At 56.6% G+C, this 20,275-nt stretch overlaps 1 protein-coding gene across 1 annotated transcript; it reads left to right on the top strand.

Moving 5' to 3' along the window:
* Positions 1-2,821: 2,821 nt before the first annotated feature.
* ILF3 (interleukin enhancer binding factor 3) lies at positions 2,822-19,124 on the top strand. Its single transcript, XM_068178897.1, is given in 22 exon segments — positions 2,822-2,983; positions 5,272-5,368; positions 5,456-5,682; positions 5,928-6,108; positions 6,693-6,840; positions 8,156-8,247; positions 8,774-8,824; positions 8,826-8,870; positions 10,288-10,399; positions 10,676-10,773; positions 11,144-11,255; positions 11,347-11,457; positions 12,130-12,329; positions 12,545-12,715; positions 12,904-13,041; positions 13,305-13,481; positions 13,955-13,981; positions 13,983-14,112; positions 15,197-15,250; positions 17,782-18,120; positions 18,609-18,725; positions 18,846-19,124. Coding segments are annotated over 21 exon segments (2,664 nt in total). The 5' UTR covers positions 2,822-2,983; positions 5,272-5,365; the 3' UTR covers positions 18,977-19,124.
* Positions 19,125-20,275: the final 1,151 nt, after the last annotated feature.

Raw genomic sequence — 20,275 nt, 5'->3', positions numbered from 1 at the left:
TAAGGGGTTTTGGGACACCCCCGCCCCAGGGCATGGGGAGGGGACGTGGATGGACCTGGGGGGATTTTGGTTTCATTCCCGGTGATTTTAGCAAAGCCGTGGCAGCCAACGCCTGCCTCCTGCCAGGAGGGGGAAAAAGGGATTTTTTTTTTTGGTGTGGAAAATGGGTCAATTAACTCTAAAATGTAACTAACTCAAACCTAAAATGTAACAGAATTAACCCTCAGACCCGGTGCAGCCTCAGGAGCAGAGCCACCAGCAGCAATTGGGCTTTTTTGGGGGGCTCATTTGTTAAAAAAGGACTTAAAGAAATTCTCTGAGGCTTTGGGGGACAATTTCCAGCTCCCACAGCCTGGGGGGGGTCCCACCTTACCTCCTCCCAGTGCTCACCTGGCTCCAGGAATTGGTGCTGAGGGATCCTTTTGGCTTCTTTTTATCCCAATTCCCCTGCCACCTTCAGGTTTTGTATCTTCCAGGGGACGTTTCTATGGAATTATCCAAATCTTTGGGGGGCTTTTGTATATTTTGCTTTTCCAGGATGTTTTCAGTTGTGGTTACTTGGAGCTTTTCCAGTGAATTTTTGGGGGCATGTTTTAGTTTCTCTGACGCCGCCGGGCAGAGCTTCCCTAGCTGGAATCAAACACTCTGATTTCTCTAATTTTTCTTTTTAAAATTCCCCAAATGTTCCCTTTTCCTCCCTCATTTTTCAGTGCAGATGATCAGCGGACAGTGGAGGAGTGGAAGGGAAAATTGAAGCCAAAAAAATGAAGGAAAAGGTAAAACTAGAAAGGTGAAGGGAAAGACAGAAAAATGAAGGGAAAGGTAAAAACAAAGCTGAAAAAGTAACAGTAAAGCTCAACAGAGCAGATCAAATGAAGCTAAAAAGAGGCAAATCCTCCCTGTTTGGGATAAGTGGGAATAATTCAGGGAATAATCACCAGACCTTGTTCCACTTACAGCCATTCCAGCACCTCCAGCATGTGTCCTGCAGCTCCTGATGCTTGTTCTGGGTTAATTCAGTTTTTTCCCTCCCTGTGCAGGTTTCGGGGTGGATTTGGTTTTATTTCTGCTCAGAATGTTCGTGTTGGGGGCAAATTCTCTCTCACTCCTCAGTTTTCAGCTGTTTTCCTCCTAAATCCTGACCCTTTGGGTGTGGGAACCTTGTGGGAAGCAGCTGAGGAGTGGCAGGAACTGGGTTTATTTGCTTAAAAAGGCAAAAAACAGCAGGAATTTGGAAGGCTGGAAGGAAGAGCGGTGAAGGAGAGAATAAATTTGGGAAAATGTGTTCCTGGGGAAGCCGGGCTGGCTCGGCTGCCTCCCAGCAGCACAGGATTTGAGGAGAATTAAGGATTTTTATTGCCAATAAACCCAAGTGGCTTTTTGTGAAGTGATGGAGAGCAGTGAGGGAAATATTCCTGTAAATTAGGGTTTTTCTGGGAAAACTCAGAGCGAGGGCAGCTGTCCGGGGGAATTCGGTGTCCGGAAAAGCTTCACTTCAAGACTGGGTTCCTGCTTCCAGGCAAAGCTCCATGTTTGAGGCATTAAATGATGGAATTTAGGAATAATGGCGCTTTTTCCCCCTGTCTAGAAATGCGGCTTGTGTCCCTACAAACCTGATTGTACTGCGGGCAAAGAAAACAACCCCAAATCCTAAAAAAAAAAATATGCTAAACCCGCAGGGGTGACGTTTTACAGGAAAATGCTCATTTCTCGTGTGTTTTTGAGGCATTAAGGGTGCTGTGACACTCCGGAGTCTCTGCGCGGTTCCGTCAGCGTCGCGACCAACAATAAAAAAGTGCCTGTTTGGACCTCGTTCTGTTGTGAGACATCACAGGGCTCTAATGTCACAGGGCTGACACCAATTCCGCCACGTTTCACCCCAAAACGGCCATTTCAGCATTTGTTCAGCTGATTTTAAAGTCGGGGGGTTGTCGGGGGGTCACTGATTTTGGGGAGTTTTGGTTGAATCTGAGTAATTTTCCAACAATCCCTGAGGCGCAGGATCTCCAAGAGGGGATTTTAAAGAGCAAAGTGCTCCTTCAGACACCTATTGAATGATGTCTCCCTGGTCATCAAAAGCAGAAGGTGTTTTTGTGGTCAAATGCCTCCAAAAAGGCATCATTGAGGTTGTTCCCCTCAAAAATGCAATGGTTTTGAGGTCAAGTCACTGAAAAATCTGCATTTTTGAGGTCAAACCCCTTCAAAAAAGGAGGTTTTGAGGCCAAACCCCTTCCAAATACGGTGGTTTTGAGGTCAACACCCTCCAAATAAGGTGATTTTGAGGTTGTTGCCCTCGCAAAAAGGCGATTTTGACATCAAACCCCTCCGAAAAAAGGCACTTTGAGGTCAAACCTTTTCATTCCTCGTCAGAGAAGGATCTTCCCGGTGGAACACTGGCTGGGCTCAGGTGCTCCAGGGGGTCGCGCGGACTTGTCCCCTCAGGGAGATCGTCTCCGGCCATCGCTCCCCTCACGGCGTCCCCTCAGCCAGCGCCCCCCCCGGCCCGTTCCCGCCACCGCTCTCGGCCCCGCCCCTCCTGCACCACCTTCCCTCCTCCCTCTCCCATTGGTCTTGACCCTTGTCCATCACCTCCTGTCGGGCCTCCCCATTGGCCCGCGCCCGCCCCCACGCCGTTTATCCCCGCCTTCCAGTCCCGCCCCCCTCTCCTCCCCGCCCCCTGTCCGTCACCCTCCCTCCGCCCTCTCCGATTCGCTCTGCCCCCTGTCCGTCACCTTCCCTCCGCGCCCTCCAATTGGCCCGCGCCGGCCGCTCTCCCCATGGCCCCGCCCCCCCCGGCGCGCGCGCGCCCCCCGCCGGCGGCGGCCCCGCCCCCGCCGCAGTCCCGGCGCCGCCGCTCCGGCCCCCGCTCCGGCCCCGCTCCGGCCCCGCCGCGGCCGCTCCCGGCCCCGCTCCGGCCCCTCCCGGGCCCCGCCGGCCGGGCCGGGCCGGGCCGCCCCCGCGAGGCACCGCCGGCAGCGCCCCGGTAGGAGCCGTGCCCCACGCCGCGCTGGGGGGAGCCGCGCCGGGCCGGGCCGGGGCGGTGCTGGGGCGGGAGGAGCCGGTGTGAGGAGCCGGTGTGAGGTGGTGGTGCTGGTGGTTGGTGGGGGGGGTGGTGGCGGCGGCGGTGAGGCGGGGGGGCGGCGGGACGTGGTGACCCGGCCCCCCCCGTGTCCCCTCCCTCCCGCCCTGCCCATTGTGTGCAGACAAAATGGCGGCGGTGAGTGAGGGGAGGGTGGGGGGGGGGGCGGCCGGGCCCCCTCACGGAGCCCCCTCAGCAGCGCCCCGAGGGCCGGGGGGGATCGAGCTGCCGCCCGGGGAGCGCGGGTGCCGCACGGGGCGGCCCCGGACTCCCCTCGGTTGTGGCCGGCGCCGCTTTGTTCGCGCCGCGTTTGCAAATGGCGGCAGCGCCCGGCGGCCCCCGCGCCCCCTCCTCACCCCCCCGGCGCCCCCTCCTCACCCCCGGGCCCCGCGCCCCCTCCTCGATTTCGCCCCGCGGCCCTGCACTGGAGTGGGGACGGGGATGCGGGGGTCTGAAGGGGGGGCCGGTCCTTTTCCCGACCCCCTCAGCCGCCCCTGGGTGGGATGTTCGGGGGGGCACCATGGAGGAGGTGGGCTCATCCCCCTTGGAGGGGCTTAAAGCCCCTCTTCCCCCCCATCCCACCTCATCCCAGGCTGGGAATTGCAGTGGGATCGTCCCAGTTTGGGGGGATTTTATCCCTTCTCCCTGCTTAGGACTAGGATTCTCCTCTCCTCAGCTTTTCGCGGCCCCTGTCCGTTCCCCCGTCACGGTTCCCGCTGCTCCAGCCCCGTTACCCCGTGGCCGCTCCGTTTCGGGAGGGTTCAGAGGAGCAGAGAGATCCAGCACCCCCTTCCCGCCGCGGGGACTGACGGCTTTGTGCCCCCTTCCCTCCGGGATTCCCGCTGGAATCCGCGCTCCCGGCGTTCCTGGACTGCTCCCCGAGAGGGCCGTGGTGTTCTGGCTCCTCATCCATCCCGGGCAGGTGCCAAAACTCAGATAAAAGCGGGCAATTCTTTCTTATAACGCGGCCTTGAGCCCCAAGCGTGGCTTCGCCGGGTTCGCGCTTTCCCACGTTTAGGGCAGAAATTCCAGCCTTTTACGTCCTTTGGTTGTTTTTCCCTCCGTCCTCCCAAAAACGCCTTCGGGAGAGTCACTCCTTCCCTTGGGAGGCTCGATGGCAGCGCGGGAAGTTTGGTGAATTCCTGCTGGGGGTGGGAGTGGAGGAGGGGGTGAGGCCGAAACCAGGTGATATTCCAGAGCTTGTCCCGTTTCCAAGGGCAGCGATTGTTTCTGTCGGGGTTGGGCTCCTGGTTGAACTGAATCTGTGGTTCTCCTCCTCAAGGGACACACATCTGGTGGTGCTGCAGCATCAGCTCCCGGATTTCTCCCTCCAAAAATCCCAGAAGAGGGATAATGGGAGGCTTTCTGGCTGTTGTGATCCTGACTGTAGGAGCAACTGGGTGGGATTTCAACCCTTTCCTTTTCCAGCCTGAAGGAAACTGAGGGAATTTTGAGGAAAGTAATGAGGCCTTCAGGGCCCAGCCCAGAGCTGAAAGCACCGGGAGATGCCATGTGGCTCCTTGGGAATGATTCTCCCTGCTCAGCCGGCGCCGGTCGGAGCTTAATTACAATTAAATCCAGATTTATGGCATCCTGTGAATGAACTGGCAGGATTGGAATCAGAGGGGTTTCCTTGGATGGAATTGTGTATCCGTACAGCGGCTCGAGGGAATGAGTTTTCCTGGTTTTTATCCTAAAAATGTGAGCCCCAGCTCTGGGTGAGCTTGGAACAAATTTGAACAAAAACGAATTGGAACAAAGGCTCTGCTGCCCCAGCTGGGGGCGGTTGCCACAAAAAGGCAGGAATTAGGTGTCACTTGGGCTGAATCTGTTGAATTCCAGGACTTTTGAGCACTGGGTTCCCACCTGGATTTCCCAGTGCAGCTGCTCCAGTGTGGAGAGGGCAGTTGTGTCGGCTTTGGAGATGGGAGCGGGAGCTTTGGAAAAGTCCCATTTCCCGGGAAAACCTCTTGGGAATAAAAGGGAGTAAGGAGTAGATGCTCTGTGGTCCTCCTTTGTCAATCTGCAGGTCTCTGGGATATAAATCCTCGGGAGCAGAAAGCTGGGCTTTGGCTGACGAGTTGGGATCTGTCTAATTGCTGTTCCTGCTTCCAGCTCCCGCTGCTCCAGCGTGTGTCCCAGGCTCTGGCTGCTCCGGCTGCCCCGGCTCACCCGCTCTCTGTCGCTTTCAGATCCCGGAACGCCGCGGTGCCGCGACACTCTGCTCGCCGGAAAAAATCCAAATAAACGCCTCTGAAGCGTTCAGGCAGGCAGCAGAAAACAAAAATGGTAAGGGACGGGTGGATTGGCGGGCGTGGGGTGAATATCCGTGTCCTGGCGCTCCCTAAATATTGCCAAATATTCCTGCCCTCGCAGCGCCCAATGCGGATCTTTGTGAACGACGACCGGCACGTGATGGCCAAGCACTCGGCCGTGTACCCCACGCAGGAGGAGCTGGAGGCCGTGCAGAACATGGTGTCCCACACGGAGCGGGCGCTCAAAGCCGTCTCCGACTGGATTGACGAGCAGGAGAAAGTCAGCGGGGAGCAGCCAGAGACGGAGTCCATGGAGACGGCGGCCGAGGAGGAGAACAAGGAAGGAGGGTGAGGACCGAAGCTGCTGGTGGGACCGCCCTGCTTTAGATCCCTAAAATTCGCTTAGCTCCCTAAAAACCCGCCCGTGCTGGTGGAAAAGTTGTCTTCCCTGGCTGGGGACCTGAGGGGAATTAGCCAAGGGAGGGATGAGGCGAGTGCTCTGGGTTGATCCTCACGGATCCATCCCTCTGGTTAGGTGGGGCGTCACTGGGCCGTGAGTTCCGCCGTCGTGACCCTGTCCTGTGTTTTTCCAGGGATCAGAAAGCCACGGAGCAGCTGACGAGGACCCTGCGGGGGGTGATGCGCGTGGGGCTCGTGGCCAAAGGCCTCCTGCTGAAGGGGGACCTGGACCTGGAGCTGGTCCTGCTGTGCAAAGACAAACCCACAGCCAAGCTCCTGGAGAAAGTCGCCGATAACCTGGGAGTGCAGCTCGCGGTGAGCGGAGCCACCGGGGAAATTCCCTTTGGGATCGTTCTGGTCCCCGTGTTCTGGCTTGGAAAAGCCATTTCCAGAGGCGCGCGGTGGCGTTCTTTGGGATTGCTAAAGGAGCTTGTGCTCGTTAATTGTGGAATGCTTTGGGTTGGAAGGCACCTTGGAGCTCGTCCTCTTCATGGGCAGGGACACCTTCCACAGGCTGAGTGCCCCTGTCCAGCCTGGCCTTGGGCACTTCCAGGGATCCAGGGGCAGTCACAGCTTCTCTGGGAATTCTATCCCAGCCCCTCCCTGCCCTCACAGGCAGGAATTCCTTCCCAAAATCCATCTAAATCCCCCCTTTTCCAGGGTGAAGCCATTCTCTTTTGTCCTGTCCCTCCATGCCTTGTCCCAAGTCCCTCTCCAGCTCTCCTGGAGCCCCTTTAGGCGCTGGAAGGGGCTCCAAGGCCTCCCCAGAGCCTTCCCTGCTCCAGGAGAACATTCCCAGAGCAGAGGGGCTCCGGGATTACGGAATCATGGAATGGTTTGGGTTGGAAGGGACTTTAAAACCCATCTTACTCCAACCCATCTCCACCCCAACGCTGCAGGCAATCACCGAGGACAAGTACGAGATCATCCAGTCTGTGGGAGATGCCGCCATCATCATCAAGAACACCAAGGAGCCCCCGCTGACCCTGACCATCCACCTGACGTCGCCCGTGGTCAGGGAGGAGCTGGAGAAGCAGCTGGCCGGAGGTACGGCCGGCCGGCGCCCGGCGTCCCGCGGCTAACGACCGGGAAAGTGCTCTTCAGCTTCAGCCGGAGCCGTGGCAGCTCTTCCTGGCCAAATCCTAGCCAAATTCCTTCATTGCGCCAACCTCGCTGAGATCCCGGTTGTGGTTTACCCGGACCGAGCTTCCGAAGCTGAGGAGCACCTTTCACGCGGGATTTTGCTCTATTTTGGTTTTTTTGTTTTTTTTAAGTATTATTATTTTATCCTTTCTTTTGGTTCCACTTGGGCCTTTAGTTCACTAATTCATCATCTCGTTGTATTACTCGTGGTTTGTCCCCCGGCCATGTCAGTGCAGTGACATGAAAATAGAAATCAGATTTGTTTAAGAAACCCAAAAAAAACCCTCTTGAAGGCTTCTTGTCCGAGGAGTTGCATGTCCATGAACCGGGATGTTCCGGGATGTTCCCCCGGTGTGTGTTGCAGCAGAACACCGGGTGCTCGGGGCTCCCCCCGTGGCTCTTGCAGCACCTCAGGTTCAGAATTCCGGAAAGCGATGCAGAGTTTTGGATAAAGTTAGCTTCTCCAAATTCCCTTTGGAATCAGATTTCCAGCAGCTGCTGGTTGTCCGCTCCAATTCCGATGGGCTCCGTAGGGCCGGCGGTTCCCCCGCTCCGCACTAGCCTTATCTAAAACCCTGATCTCGAGCAATTTTGGGCGACTTCAGGCCCTTCCTCAGTTTTGCTGCAGCACAAACCGGGACCTCTTTGTGCTCTTGATTGTTGATCTCTGGTGTTGATCTCTGACCTCGTCTCCGAGCCTTCTAGTTTGTCGATTTTAGGGACGCTGGACCTTTGACCAACAGGACGTTCTCTGTCGCGGGCCGGGGCCGGGGCAGCCATCCTTCCGGGCGGAGGGTTCCCTGGATCCTCTCCAAGCCTCGCCCTTCCCTCCTCCCCACCCCCTGCGCTCCAGGTGCGGAGCCGGGGTTTCACCCCCTCAAATTTCCCCATCGCCGGCCTCGCCGCCGCCTCTCCATCCATCCAGGATTTATTTCTGTGCCCTCCACCGAGCCTCAAGCCCGGTCTCCTCCTCCTCTTCCTCCTCTTCCTTCTCCCAGCCTACATTCCAGTCCATCCCGCCCTGGGAGTTGAGCTTCCCCAGCGCCCAGGCGAGGCCGCGCGGCGGCAGCGCCGCAGCCCCTTCCCTCCCGCTCCCAGCATCCCAGCAGGATTTTTTGGGAGCCTCAGCTGCCCGTTAGGATGCTGCCTCATCCCCCTCGGCCCGACAGAAGCCCCTTGGTCAAACCGTGCCTTGTCTTCTTATTCCATCCACGACTAGAAACGCTCTCAGTCACCGACTCCCCGGACGTTCTGGACAGGCAGAAATGCCTTGCTGCCTTGGCGTCTCTGCGCCACGCCAAGTGGTTCCAGGTTTGCATTTTGTTCTTATATTTATCTTTAAGTAGAAGCGTTGGTAAACTCTCTTAAGGGGCTGAGTGTTTTTTTGGAGTTGGAGTTTCAAGTGGCTGCTGGCCGCTCGGAGGTGCCGGACTGTGGGCGCTGGAGTGACTTAGGAGCCTTTGTACGGAGCAGCCCGCGGAGCTGCCACTTTGTGTGAGGAGTAACGTCCCCTTGGCCAAGACCTTGGTTAAGACCTTGGCCAACCCCTTGGCCAACACCTTAGCTAAGACCTTGGTCGACCCCTTGGCTAACCCCTTGGCCAACCCCTTGGCTAAGCCCTTAGCTAAGACCTTGGCCAACTCCTTGGCTAAGGCCTTGGCCAACCGCTTGGCTAGGACCTTGGCTAAGACTTTGGCCAAGCCTCGGCTGTCGCGGCGCGGCTCCGGGCGCGGGCCCAGGCTCCGGCTTTACCCTCGGCAAAGCAGCACCTGGAGGGAGCGTCGGCGGCGCGGGCGGGCGCTCGGTGAACCCCTGTCTGGTTTGGTTCCGCTTCCAGGCCAGGGCCAACGGGCTGAAGTCGTGCGTCATCGTGATCCGGGTGCTGCGGGGACCTCTGCACGCGCGTTCCCACCTGGGCCCCGCTCAGAGGATGGGTAATTCCCCTTCTCCCCTTCCGGGGGGGTGGCAGCGTTTCTCCCAGTCCAGCTCTGCTCTTTCCCAAGGTTCCAGGCACGTCCCCTTTCCCAGGTTGGGGATGTCTGTGGATGAGCGGCTTCTCTGCACCGAGAGACACACATGAAATGTCTGTGGTGCAAATGGGTTTATCAGTCGTCAGCTGATCTTACTAATTATGAACTCACATTGTTAGCAAATTGGTAATGAATGAACAAGTCGCCTTGATGCTGGGTTGCTTTGGCCATGATCAGCTCAGGTTGTTGCTGAATTGCTTTATCAGTTATCAACTCATCTTACTATAGAGTTGTTTTATCGATTATTAAATCACATTTAAATCAAAACGTTTTCTCAGCTACCAAATCACATTATTGTCAGTGTTATCAGCTATCAAGTCTTGTTGCTATCAAATTGTTTTATCGGTTATCAAACCACATCGTTATCATTATCAAATTGTTTTATAAATTATCAAGTCATGTTATCATCAAATATTAAGTATCAAATTGTGTTGTTTTAAAATATTTTTATTAATTTTCAAGTCTTGTTATCAAATAGTTTTATCAATTACCAAATCAGTTTATCAGTTACCAAACCATGCTGTCCTCAAATACCATCATCAATTTTCTTTATTGATTAACAAATGGTTTTATCAGCTATCAAACAACTTTATCTTATCAAATCACATCATCAGCTTGTTTTATTAATTACCAAATCGCGTTGTTACCAAACTGTTTTATCCATTCACAACTTCCACAGCCTGGCTTCTCTCCTCCTTTGGGCACCAGAAGCTGCTCCCAGATGGGTCCCTTCCCTGGAGTCCTTTCTTGGATCCCTTCCCAGGGATCCCATTTCCCGGAGTGTTCCTGAGGTCCCTCTCCCAGGATCCCTTTTGATGTCCCGTTCCAGGGGGTCCCTTTGCCAGGATCTCTTTTTTGGGGCCCTTCTCCCAGATCCCCTTCTCTAGGATCCCTCTCCCAGATCCCCTTTTTGGGGGTCCATTTCCTGGGATCCCCTTCCCAGGGTCCCCCTCTGGGATCCCTCTCCCAGATCCCCTTTTTGGGGGTCCATTTCCTGGGATCCCCTTCCCAGGGTCCCCCTCTGGGATCCCTCTCCCAGATCCCCTTTTTGGGGGTCCATTTTCTGGGATCCCCTTCCCAGGGTCCCCCTCTGGGATCCCTCTCCCAGGCCCCCTTTCTGGGGTTCCGTTTCCTGGGATCCCTTTTCCAGGGTCCCTGTCTGGGATCCCTCTCCCAGGCCCCCTTTCCGGGGTTCCATTTCCTGGGATCCCTTTTCCAGGGTCCGTTTCCTGGGATCCCTTTTCCAGGGATCCCTCTCCCAAGTCCCTCTCCGGGCTCCGTCTCCCCTCTCCCCTCCCTCACTTCCCTCCTTCCCTTGCAGCCTCTGGAGCTGCTGTGTGAGAAGTCCATCGGGACGGCGAACCGGCCGATGGGCGCGGGCGAGGCGCTGCGCCGGGTGCTGGAGTGCCTGGCCTCGGGCATCGTCATGCCAGGTGAGCCCCGGCCAGGTGAGCGGAGCCGGGAGGAGCGCGGGGGGTGCCGGCGGTCGGGAGCGCCTCGATCCCCCACGGGCACACGGAGATTCCCGGCCCTACCGTGCTCTGGAGCCACCTCAGCCCCGTAGAGAGAGGCGCCAGCGGAATTTGGCTCCCGGGGAGCGCCATTCCCACAGAAATCCCGGCGATCCGCGCCTTCGGAGCTGCCCCAGGGAACTTAGGGTAGAGACCCGGGATAATTCTCTGCATATCTTCCTTGTTTCCTGCCTTCAGATGGTTCTGGTATTTATGACCCTTGTGAAAAAGAAGCCACTGATGCTATTGGGCATCTAGACAGACAACAAAGGGAAGATATCACACAGAGTGCTCAGGTATAGTGTGACCTCCATCCGGCCCTTCCCAATCCCCGGCTCGCTCCGCTCCCGGCTCCCTCGGCCAGCATAGATTAGACCCGTGGTCACTCGGCACTGTGGTCGCTTGGCACCGTGGCCACACGGTGCTGTGGTCACTTGGTGCCACGGTCACTCCACCAGGCCACCCGCGTGGGCCCCATAGTTTGGCCACCCAGAGCAAAGAATCAGGTGTTGAGTAGTGAATTGTCCCGACGCCCCATTTTTGGGTGAAAGTCCCCAAAATCAATCGGAGAGCCCCGCTGAGGATGGATCGGTGCAGGGGGGCTGCGTGGGGCTGTGAGCAGGGGGGTCTCTGGCAGCTCCCGGTGACCCCCGCTCCTGTCCCCAGCACGCGCTGCGGCTCGCCGCCTTCGGCCAGCTCCACAAGGTCCTGGGCATGGATCCCCTGCCCTCCAAAATGCCCAAGAAACCAAAGAACGAGAACCCAGTCGATTATACTGGTACGTACTGGGAGGGGACGGCCCCGCATCCCGTCCCGAGGATTTGGGTGGAAAACGGGGATTTAGGGAGTGCTTGTGCTCGTTCCTGCAGTTCAGATCCCGCCCAGCACCACGTACGCCGTGACCCCCATGAAGCGGCCGATGGAGGAGGACGGGGAGGAGAAATCCCCCAGCAAAAAGAAAAAGAAGATTCAGAAAAAAGGTATTGAGTTAACGAGAGGTAGGTACGGCCTGGGGGGAAATGGGGTGGAAACTGGGGGTGCAGATGGTGCTCAGTGCAGGACTGGGGGCATGGGGGGTGCTGTAGACAGGGGGTACAGGGTGTGGGGATGGATAAAATAACTTAAAAGTCTGAGATTTGTGCTGGGCAGAATTGAAACCGAGGAGGAAAAGGTCAGGACTTGTCTGGGAGTTGGAAAAGACTAGTGGGAACTCGTCTGAAATAGGAAAAGACCAGTCAGAACTGGTCTGGAATTGGAAAAGATCAATGGGGACTGGTCTGGAATTGGGAAAGATCAGTGGGAAGAGGTCTGGGATGAGAAAAAGCCAGTGGGAACTGGTCTAAAAAGAGAAAAGACCTGTTGGAACTGGTCTGAGATCAGAAAATACTGGTCAAGACAGGTCTAAAATGGGAAAAGACTGGTCAGAACTGATTTGCAATTGGAAAATACTGGTGGGAACTGGTCTGGAATGGGAACAGACCCATGGAAACGGGTCTGGAATTAGCAAACACCCATCAGGACTGGCCTGAAACAAAAAATACCAATTAGAACTGGCCCCAAACTGGAAAATACTGGTCTGGAATCACTTTTGCTTCTTCGAAGGAGCCGCCAAACACCCGCAAACTTTCGGTGTTGGTTTTTCCCCCATGCAGAGGAAAAGCTGGAGCCTCCACAGGCCATGAACGCGCTGATGAAGCTGAACCAGCTCAAACCAGGGCTCCAGTACAAACTGGTGTCCCAGACCGGCCCCGTGCACGCTCCCATCTTCACCATGTCCGTGGAGATCGACGGCAGCACCTTCGAGGCCTCGGGGCCCTCCAAGAAAACGGCGAAGCTTCACGTGGCTGTGAAGGTGGGAATGGGAATGGGAGTGGGAAAACCACCAGAACCTCCAGGATGGGGTGGGAGCAGCACCGGCAGCTCCCGGTGTGCCTCGAGTGTGCCTGCAGGATTCGGGAGTGCCGAGCACTGGAGAGAGTCAATAAACGGCCTGGAGCAGCTTCCTGGAGCGTTTTCCCAAATGGGTGGTGCTGGAGCTTGGCTCCTGACCTCCCTGCTGCCTTCCAGGTGCTGCAGGACATGGGATTGCCCACCGGAGTGGAAGGCAAGGACTCCGGGAAGGGCGACGAGTCGGCGGAGGAGACGGAGACGAAGCCGGTGGTTGTGGCTCCTCCGCCCGTCGTGGAAACGGTGTCGACGCCCACGGCAGCCTCACCCCCCTCGGATCAGACCCCTGAGGTGGGTGGGGGGACAGGGGATGGGACGCGTGGCACCATGGCAGCTCTGCTGGTGCTGGCTTTGGGTCGCTCCTGGCTAAAGCAGGAGGCGGAAGTGGCTCCTCTGGTGTCCTTCCCAAAAAAGTCGGGAAGCAACTCCGTGTGTGGTGGGGATGTTTAGGGGCTCACCCAGCCTTTCTCCGCCCGCAGAACGTGAAGCAGCAGGGACCAATCCTGACAAAGCACGGGAAGAACCCGGTGATGGAGCTGAACGAGAAGCGGCGCGGGCTCAAGTACGAGCTGATCTCAGAGACGGGCGGCAGCCACGACAAGCGCTTTGTCATGGAGGTGAGGGGACAGGGGCCCTCCTGCCCTTCCCAGCAGCCCCAGTCCAGAACTCCTCGGGTGGGAAAAGGGCTTGGAAAGCCACCTCATCCCCTTCCCAGGAGTTTAAATCATCAAATCCAAGAGGTTTGGCTTGGGAGAAACCTTTTAAGGCTCACTAATGGGCAGGGACAGCCTGTGACACTTCCAGCTGTGGGATTCCCTGTAGGTCTCCCATTTTTTCCTGCCCTTTCCCACTTCAATTTGTGATTCCATCCCTGTCCAAGGTGGAGGTGGACGGGCAGAAGTTCCAAGGCGCCGGCTCAAACAAGAAGGTGGCCAAAGCCTACGCGGCGCTGGCCGCGCTGGAGAAGCTGTTCCCAGATGCTCCCGTTGCCATTGAGCAGAACAAGAAGAAAAGAGCCCCTGTTCCAGCCAGGGGTGGCCCCAAATTCCCAGTCAAAGTGAGTGAAAGCCCCAATCCCACAGCTCTGGAATGGGAAAAGGGTGGTGGGAACTGGTCTGGAGTGGGAAAAGACCAATGGCAACCAGGCCAAGATCAGAAACTACAGATCAGGACTGGTCTAAAACAGGAAAAGACTGATGGGAACTGGTCTGAAATTGGAAAAGAACAATGGGAACTGGTCTGGAATGGGAAAAGACCTGGGGTCTAACTCTGGGGTGTAACTCACTGGCCATTGGCACTGGGTTTTGATCCTTTTCTGGGCATGGGAGCAGAGCAAACAGCTTGGAAGCACAAACCCCATAAGGTTTTGCAGCAAAACCCTCTGGTTTGGAGGTGCCTGGATTTGGGGTCCCCCTCAGTGGCTCTTGTTCTGGGGAAGCGGCGTCCTGTGGCTCTGTTTTGGGAGGTTTTTGGGAAATCCCTCACCCCAGCTCCAAGTGACACCTCTGTCCCCTCTCCTTGTCCCTTCAGCAGCACAACCCGGGCTTCGGCATGGGGGGGGGGCCCCATGCACAACGAGGCCCCCCCGCCCCCCAACATGCGGGGCCGCGGCCGGGGCGGCAACATCCGGGGCCGTGGGAGAGGCCGGGGCGGCTTCGGCGGCAACCACGGCGGCTACATGAACACAGGTGAGGGCCAGCGGCACACCTGGGGGGGCTCAGACCCCACCACCACCCCTGGGCATCAACCTTTCCCCCTGGTATTGCATCCATGGCACCTGGAAATTCCAGAACTCTCCATAGGGGAATGACTCCACCCACCCCACTCTGGTGTTGTGTCCATGGCTCCTGGACGTTCCAGAGCCCCCCAAATCCCTGTGAGGGAACAAATCCCCCTCTGGCTCCTGGACATTCCAGAGTTCCCCAAATCCCTGTGAAGGAACAAATCCCCCTCTGGTGTTGTGTCCATGGCTCCTGGACATTCCAGAGCTCCCCAAATCCCTGTGAGGGAACAAATCCCCCTCTGGTGTCGTGTCCATGGCTCCTGGACATTCCAGAGCCCCCCAAATCCCTGTGAAGGAACAAATCCCCCTCTGGTGTCGTGTCCATGGCTCCTGGACATTCCAGAGCCCCCCAAATCCCTGTGAGGGAACAAATCCCCCTCTGGTGTTGTGTCCATGGCTCCTGGACATTCCAGAGCCCCCCAAATCCCTGTGAGGGAACAAATCCCCCTCTGGTGTTGTGTCCATGGCTCCTGGACATTCCAGAGCCCCCCAAATCCCTGTGAGGGAACAAATCCCCCTCTGGTGTCATGTCCATGGCTCCTGGACGTTCCAGAGCCCCCCAAATCCCTGTGAGGGAACAAATCCCCCTCTGGTGTTGTCTCCATGGCTCCTGGACATTCCAGAGCCCCCCAAATCTCTGTGAGGGAACAAATCCCCCTCTGGTGTTGTGTCCATGGCTCCTGGACGTTCCAGAGCCCCCCAAATCCCTGTGAGGGAACAAATCCCCCTCTGGTGTTGTGTCCATGGCTCCTGGACGTTCCAGAGCCTCCCAAATCCCTGTGAGGGAACAAATCCCCCTCTGGTGTTGTCTCCATGGCTCCTGGACATTCCAGAGCCCCCCAAATCCCTGTGAGGGAACAAATCCCCCTCTGGTGTCGTGTCCATGTCAGTGTGATTTCCTGAAGCCCTCCATGGGGGAATGAGCCCCCAAATTCGGGACATTTCACCCTTGGGATCTCTGTTTATTCCAACATTTCCTTCCTCTGCAGGGGCTGGGTACGGGAGCTACGGCTACGGAGGGAATTCCGCCACTGCTGGCTACAGTAAGTCCCTTTTTCCACCCAAAATCCCAACATGTGTTGTCGTGCTTGGGACTGAAAATTCCCACAAAAATGGCTCAAAGGGAAGCTTTTTTTTTCATGGAAAGCAGTCCTTGGTTTTTAAGGAAACCAAAGTGTTTTCATCAATTTTATTTTAGCTTACAGCAAGGTTTTTTCTTAAAAAATCCAAGCCTTTTAATACATCCCAGAGATTGGGTCAGACTCCTCTGGGTCTTGGGAAGACTTTTCCACATGGATCTGGTCCAGCCCAGCCTTTTAAAGATGTGAAATTCCCTGATTTGCTGGAATGCTTGGATTTGCCCGTGTGCTGGAGCAAATCCTTTGTCACACACTGGGCTCTGGGAATTGTACCTGTGCTCCCCATCCCGATCCAATAAATATCCAGGCATTGGGGAGTGTCTTGGATGCTTTGGGAAAATCCATGGAGTCCTCAGTTGCCATGGAAATGGGCTCTTGGAGCAAAATGCTTCCTCAGAGTGCTGGAATCACCTGGAGAATGAAATATCCCCAAAATATTGGGGAATTTTGGAATTGACTTGAGTCTCGTAATCCCTCGAATTCCGAGCATTTTGGTCCTTTATTCCTTGTGTTTTGGGTTTGAAAGTTGTCTTGGCTGGATTTGGTGGCACCATGGTTCCCATCTTTGAGGCCCTTGATTTAATTCCATAATTTAAACAAAAAAGAAGGAAAAGGAAGCTCCAGGTTTGAACTAAGCAAGTCCAAGGAGTTCAGTGGATCCTTAAAATATTTGTAATAGTAATTACCTCATTTTTTTGGGAAAAAAACACAAAACAAAACAAAACACAACATTGTTGGAGGTCCTGACTCTTTATCCAGGGGACAGATCCCATCCTGGATGATCCAGAAATGGTCCTTAAGATCCCTCCCACCCCAGCCCCTCTCCCAGGTGGAAAAACTGCCCTTCCCAAGCCACCACGTGGTGCTGGATATTTCTGTCCCTGAGCTCTGATCTGGGGAAAATCGCAGCTAATCCCATGTCAAGCATGGAAGCTTCGGAATTACCCTTGGAATGTTGGGATAAAGTGGAAAATCCAGAACTCTTGAGGTGGGAGAGCTCCACTTCCAGCTCTGCAGCCTGAATCCCCACACTCCTGGATCCAAACCCCAGGATTTTCCCACTGGGATGGCCCAAGGGGACTCTGGTCCAGCACAGACAGGTTTTGCCCCAACCCTGGAGATAAATTTATTCCGGAGCCTCGTTTCTGCGGAGTGAATCCGGGATTTTCTGTGGAAGAGGAATAAAAACTTCACATGGAAAAGGGGACGTGGAAGAGAATCCACGAAACGAGCCCAGAATTAACAGGTCCCAGAATTTAAAGCCTCCAGAAGCTCCTGGCAGCACAGCCACGGGATTTGGGGATGGAGCTGGGATTCGCCTGGGATCAATCTGGGCGTTCCACACAGAGCTGTGGAAGTGAAGCACCTGGAATTTCACTCCTTGGCTCCTTTTTAACCAAATTCTGCCCCATTTTGTTGCTGGCAGATCCCTCCTGATCCCATGGGGTTTTAGGTTCTGGTGGCTTTTTTTCCCTCAAAAATAAGTTTAGTTTTGGATGCTCCCAGTTTTCCATGGAATGGCAGGAATCGGGCAGGAAAAGAACCACTCAGAGTTTGGCTGTGGGAGCCTGAAGAGATGAAATCAAACCCAGATGAACTCCGGATCCCAGATGGAATTACCCAAATCCCGAGAAGATAAACGGTGCAGTCACATGGATTCCTCAGTCCTGGAGCAGGATTCCCCCTCATTCCAGAGCATCTCTCACTCCAGGATGGTGTTTGGACTTTGTAGGGTTGAGGGAGGCCCAGGATGGATCCAGGTGGGAGATTTGCTGGGATCACAGAGATGGATCCAGGTGGATCCTGCTGGAGTCACAGGGATGGAGCCACATGGGAGATCTGCTGGAATCACAGAGATGGATCCTGCTGGAATCACAGGGATGGATCCAGATAGGAGATCCTGCTGGAATCATAGGATGGATCCACATGGGAGATCTGCTGGAATCACAGGGATGGATCCACATGGGAGATCTGCTGGAATCATAGGATGGATCCACATGGGAGATCTGCTGGAATCACAGAGATGGATCCTGCTGGAATCACAGGGATGGCTCCAGGTGGATCCTGCTGGAATCACAGGGATGGATCCAGATGGGAGATCCTGCTGGAATCACAGCGATGGATCCAGGTGGATCCTGCTGGAATCACAGGGATGGATCCAGATGGGAGATCCTGCTGGAATCACAGCGATGGATCCGGGTGGATCCTGCTGGAATCACAGGGATGGATCCAGGTGGGGGGGTCTGGATGGGAGTGGAATCACAGGGACAGATCCACGGGGGTGGGTTCTGCTGCACTTACGGGGGGTCCCACTGGGGTCCCGGCGAGCCGAGGGGTCTCCATCAGCTCCGGGTCACGCTCGGCCTCGCAGGACCTCCTCCCCCTCCGGAGGGGCTGAGCCCCCCGGGAGCGCTGACCCTCCTCTCTCTGTCCAGGCCAGTTCTACAGCAACGGCGGCCACTCCAACTCGGGGGGCGGCGGCGGCTCCTCGGGCTACGGCTCCTACTACCAGGGCGGGGACGGCTACACGGCCCCCGCGCCGCCCAAGCACGGCGGCAAGAAGCAGCAGCACGGCGGCGGCCAGAAGGCCTCGTACGGCTCCGGCTACGCCACACACCAGGGCCAGCAGCCCTACGGGCAGGGCCAGTACGGCGGCTACGGCCCCGGGCAGGGCAAGCAGAAGGGCTACGGCCACGGCCAGGGCGGCTACTCCTACTCCAACTCCTACAACTCGCCCGGCGGCAGCTCCGACTACAACTACGAGAGCAAATACAGTGAGTGGAGAGGGGCAGCTGTGGGTGGGAAAGGTTTGGAGTTGAGGGTTGACGTTGGATTTGATCCCAAAGGGCTTTTGGGTCAGAGTTGTTACAGGGCGGTCTCTGGAGCAGCTGGAGGGGGCCCTGGTGACCCCTCTGTGCTGGGGAGGGAGCTCCAGGGGGTTCTTCCCGCCCCTCCCAGGAGCTGGAGCTGCCAATAAGGGGGGGTTTGGTCGAAAAGAGGGATTTGGGACTGGAGCTGGGATGAGTAACAGGGAGAGGGGACAGAGGGGGTGGGTGCCCAGCCCTGGGCACATTCCTAGGGGATAATCCATGGCTCAGAATGCTCCTGGCAGGGCGGCAGGGTGGGATAAAGATCCCTCCGCACCCAAATCCTCCTGGAATTCCAGGCTCTTGAGGAGGGCTTGGCTTAGTTGAACCGAGCGCCCTGAGGGTGCTGGGGGTCCCTGCCCACGTCCTCATCCCCACTTTTTCCCCATTCCCAGGTTACAGCGGCAACAGCGGCCGCGGCGGCGGCAACAACTACTCCGGGGGCGGCTCCTACAACTCGGGCTCCCACGGGGGCTACGGGGGCTCCGGGGGCGGGGGCTCCTCGTACCAAGGTAAGGCAGGTCAGTATTGACACCCCCGCGCCGCCGGGTTTGGGGCCCTGCTCCAGCTCCACGGCGACCCTAATTCCTCCCTCTTCCTCCTCCTCCTCTTCCTCCCGGTGCTCTCCGCAGGCGGATACTCCTCCCAGTCCAACTACAACTCCCCGGGTTCCCAGAACTACAGCGGCCCCCCCAGCTCCTACCAGGCGTCCCAGGGCGGATACGGCAGGAACGAGCACAGCATGAGTTACCAGTACAGATAAACCCCCGTGTCCCGCCGCGCTGCCCCCGGGATCCTCCCGGTTTTATCCCCTTTCCCCCCAACCCCATTGCTCTGTGTGACCCGTCACCGGCGGCCGTCCCGTGCCCGCCGCCCCTGGGCCTCTATTTAATGGGTCGTAGTTGCCACGACGACTTGGTCTAAATAGGATTATTATTATTATTTTGGTTTTTTTTTTTGTTGTTTTTTTTTTTTTTGTTTTTTTGGGTTTTTTTCGGGGAAGTCGATCCATTTCTGGAGCCTTTTCCCAGGCCCCGGCTGGGGGACGGGCCCTTGTTGTTCTGCTTTTGTGAAGTGCGTTAAAAAGGAGCTTTTTTCGGTATTTTCTGGCTTTGGTGGTTTCAGTTTTTTTGGGGAAGGGGTCGGGGGAGGAGGGGGGGTGGAGAAGGTGAATAAACCCAAAATTTGGGATGGTTCGGGCTCCCAATGCATTGTTCTGCACCTCCAAACCCCCATACTGGGAGGATTCTCATAAAAAAAAGAAACCTAAATTCCAAGTATTTGTCCCTTAAACCCCTTAAGTGCAGAGTACTGGGGTTGAAGTGGGGCTGAACTGGGGCCAAACTGGGGTTGAAGTGGGGCTGAACTGGGACCAAACTGGGGTTAAACTGGGGCTAAACTGGGGCTAAAATGGGGGTACTCTGGGGCCAAACTGGGGCTAAAATGGGGGTACTCTGGGGCTAAACTGGGGTTGAACTGGGGCTTCGTGGCTCCTTTGGATGAACCTCGTGCCGGTGGTTCTGGATCGTTGTGTGCTGGAACCAGACCTCAGGAAACACCGGGAACACTGCCTGGAATGCGGCACATCCCGGGAAACACCGGGAACGGTGCCTGGAGCGGGGCACGGCCTGGCAAACACCGGGAATGGCGCCTGGAGCGGGGCACGGCCTGGCAAACACCGGGAATGGCGCCTGGAGCGGGGCACGGCCTGGCAAACACCGGGAATGGCGCACGGCCTGGCAAACACCGGGAATGGCGCCTGGGATGCGGCACACCCCAGAAAACACCGGGAATGGCGCCTGGAGCGGGGCACGGCCTGGCAAACACCGGGAATGCTGTCCAGAGCGAGGCACATTCCAGCGCCAGGGCCCCTTCCCCACCCGGATCCGTCGGGATGGCGGCAGCAGCACAGACGAGGCTCCAGGCCTTTTATTAAAAACATCGGATATAAGTTAACGCGGCGCGGCAGATCCCGGATCCGGGCGGATCCCAGCCCCTATGGATCCTCGATAACCAAACAACGACTCGGGTGAATGGATGGAGCAGCTGCTCCGGCGGCTCA

The sequence above is a fragment of the Anomalospiza imberbis genome, unplaced genomic scaffold, assembly GCF_031753505.1.
Source record: "Anomalospiza imberbis isolate Cuckoo-Finch-1a 21T00152 unplaced genomic scaffold, ASM3175350v1 scaffold_61, whole genome shotgun sequence".
NCBI classification, from domain to species: Eukaryota; Metazoa; Chordata; class Aves; order Passeriformes; family Viduidae; genus Anomalospiza; species Anomalospiza imberbis.
The sequence above is the reverse complement of the archived record's forward strand: the minus strand, read 5'-3'. Positions and strand labels throughout refer to the sequence as shown.